The sequence below is a fragment of the Arachis duranensis genome, chromosome 7 (assembly GCF_000817695.3).
Source record: "Arachis duranensis cultivar V14167 chromosome 7, aradu.V14167.gnm2.J7QH, whole genome shotgun sequence".
NCBI classification, from domain to species: domain Eukaryota; kingdom Viridiplantae; phylum Streptophyta; class Magnoliopsida; order Fabales; family Fabaceae; genus Arachis; species Arachis duranensis.
Window position 1 is genome coordinate 29218493 of NC_029778.3, and position 2005 is coordinate 29220497.

Genomic DNA, 2005 nt, shown 5'->3' on the forward strand with positions numbered 1-2005 from the left:
GAGTCAAAATTAAATTATACAATCTAAATCGAATATTTTTAAATTTTTTATAAAAAAATAAATATATCTCTGATTTTTTATTTTACAGACATTTAAATTTTTAAAATTTAAAAATATAATTAAATTCCTAAAAAAGTTAAATTTATTGTTATTGTTATAAAAAAATTAATTTTATTTTAATTTGTTAAAAAATTTAAAAATAATCAATTTATTAATACGTTCAATAATAAGTCCAATAATAAGTCTAATAATAAGTGACACATAAACGTCTTTACAAAAAAATATTTTACTCACCAAGCATCGCTTTTCTAATGTCACTTTATAAATGAAGCCCCTCTTTAAACCTTCTCTCACACAAAAAACTAACCTTACATTTTCAGCGCCAGAACTTATTCCAAACCGGGATAACCTTATCGCTATTCCGGATTCATAATTCTCAAAATTCAAAAATGTTCTCACTAAGACTCCCTATCCCGATCGAGAACACACTAATAACTCCGCCTCCAAAATCCAATAATAACAACACTTATAATTCTTCTCTCTGTGCCCATTCTTATTCCTCTTATTCCCATAGCCAAACAAACCGGTTTCTAACCGTTAGGAATGTGGCGCTTCAAAAAAACGGGAACTCAGTCGGGGATTCGAAAGATACGATGATGCAGCCGTTTCCAGAGGAGCTGAACGCGGAGCCGTTGCCGAGGCACGTGGCAGTGATAATGGACGGGAATGGGCGGTGGGCGAAGATGAGGAACCTGATGCCATCGGCGGGGCACCAGGCTGGGGCGGAGGCGCTGAAGGAGATGGTGAGGCTGTGTGCTAGTTGGGGGATTAAGGTCCTGACAGTTTTTGCGTTTTCTACTGATAACTGGGTTCGCCCTAAGGTCAGTTTCGTATTTTCATTCATGGCGCTAAATGAAGCTTAAATAAACCAACTAATACTTAACTGACAATTAACTAGCAAAGAAAAGTAAGTAATTTCATACCATTAAATAAAATTTTATACTATTAAAAACACTAATAATAATTAATTGATGATTACAAATCACAAAATTTACTAATTTTTAACACTCTTCGTATGTGAAAGAAAAATGTAGGCGTGGCCCCTCTAGTAAGACAAGTAGTTATTTAAAAGTTCTAAAATAATATCAATTACATTTTTGAAAAATTTTGCAATAAATTTATAAATGTATTAAAAAATTACCAAGAGTGTGTTTCATAATTATGAAAAAAAAAAGTATATTTTCAAGTGATATAAATATATAATTATGAAAATGGGTATGAAATCAGGGTTTATATTATTTAATATATGATATTTAAAGTCAAATTGATAAAGTCATTGCAACTAAAAAGTAGTGAGCTTTTGATTATAATTATAAATTTTAAAATATTCGTTTATAATCTCATATATTATAAATAAAATCTTCACAAAATTAATTTCTGTTATTCTTTAATACAAATTCGTATTGTCTTAAAATAATATTATTAGGAGTTAAAGTACTCTTTTTTATGAACAAAAATATTTTTTTTAAAAAAATAGACAGAAATTGAATTGAATTTTTATTTTCTAATTATTTTAAAAGTGGTTATTTTAAAAATAAGTTTTCAAATAATTCTCCCAAAAATTATTTACGTCAATGTAGTTTTCCTCGTATGTTGTTTTTCGTTATTGGTTTACTCAGACTTTGTTTGTGGTGCTGCAGGTGGAGGTGGATTTCTTGATGAGCCTGTTCGAAAAAACAATAAACTCTGAAATTGATGTTTTTATCAGGTACTTCCCGAATAAAGCACTTTATAATTGAAACCCTTTTATTATTTTTTGCTACATTAGCAACAATAAAATTAAAAATCTATAATTCGAATATATGCATACTATTTGAGTTTCTCACCAATATATAAAATAAAACACGAATAGTAATTATTTTTTATTACTTTAACCGTTGATTGGTATTGTTATTGTTATTATTATTGGTCTGGTTCTTTTGGCTTGTTGGTATCATCTTTGTTA

At 28.6% G+C, this 2005-nt stretch overlaps 1 protein-coding gene across 1 annotated transcript in view; it reads left to right on the forward strand.

Moving 5' to 3' along the window:
* Positions 1 to 338: 338 nt before the first annotated feature.
* The window catches only part of LOC107458383 (dehydrodolichyl diphosphate synthase 2), a 5849-nt gene continuing 4182 nt past the window's right edge, over positions 339 to 2005 (forward strand). The window contains exons 1-2 of the mRNA XM_016076589.3: positions 339 to 881; positions 1701 to 1768. Coding sequence (XP_015932075.1) covers positions 450 to 881; positions 1701 to 1768 — 500 coding nt within the window. The 5' untranslated portion in view covers positions 339 to 449. The remainder of the gene's footprint in view (positions 882 to 1700; positions 1769 to 2005) is intronic.